The sequence below is a fragment of the Acanthisitta chloris genome, unplaced genomic scaffold (assembly GCF_000695815.1).
Source record: "Acanthisitta chloris isolate BGI_N310 unplaced genomic scaffold, ASM69581v1 scaffold8704, whole genome shotgun sequence".
Taxonomy (NCBI): Eukaryota; Metazoa; Chordata; class Aves; order Passeriformes; family Acanthisittidae; genus Acanthisitta; species Acanthisitta chloris.
The window spans coordinates 99,347-99,825 of NW_008670934.1; the positions used below are offsets into that span (position 1 = coordinate 99,347).

Here is a 479-nt window from a genome sequence, read left to right on the forward strand (position 1 = left end):
ACCCCCCCCCCACCTTGCAGCCCCTACCGCTGCTCCCAGCCAGCAAAGCCTAACCCACTTCCAACTGCAGAGAACACAAAACCTCGCTCAGCCCCTTTTCCCTTCGCACCTCCCTATTATCCCGCACACCCCGTGGTGACTCCAAACCCGCGTCTCTTTCTCACCGTCTCCAGCACTGCCCTGCGCTCTCCATCCTCGGCCATGCCGTGCCCGGACTGCAGCTCCCGACAGGCTCCCAGCCAGCAAAGCCTAACCCACTTCCAACTGCAGAGAACACAAAACCTCGCTCAGCCCCTTTTCCCTTCGCACCTCCCTATTATCCCGCACACCCCGTGGTGACTCCAAACCCGCGTCTCTTTCTCACCGTCTCCAGCACTGCCCTGCGCTCTCCATCCTCGGCCATGCCGTGCCCGGACTGCAGCTCCCGACAGCCCCGCTGCTCCCGGCGGCCCCGATCTCCGGAAACACGTCGGGATCGG

General features: G+C 63.7%; 1 protein-coding gene across 1 annotated transcript in view; it reads right to left on the reverse strand.

The window, feature by feature from the left end:
- Nucleotides 1–203, reverse strand: part of LOC103801474 (DNA-directed RNA polymerases I and III subunit RPAC2-like) — a 7,086-nt gene extending 6,883 nt beyond the window's left edge. The window contains exon 1 of the mRNA XM_009073890.1: nucleotides 165–203. Within this exon, the coding sequence (XP_009072138.1) occupies nucleotides 165–203 (39 nt within the window). The remainder of the gene's footprint in view (nucleotides 1–164) is intronic.
- Nucleotides 204–479: the final 276 nt, after the last annotated feature.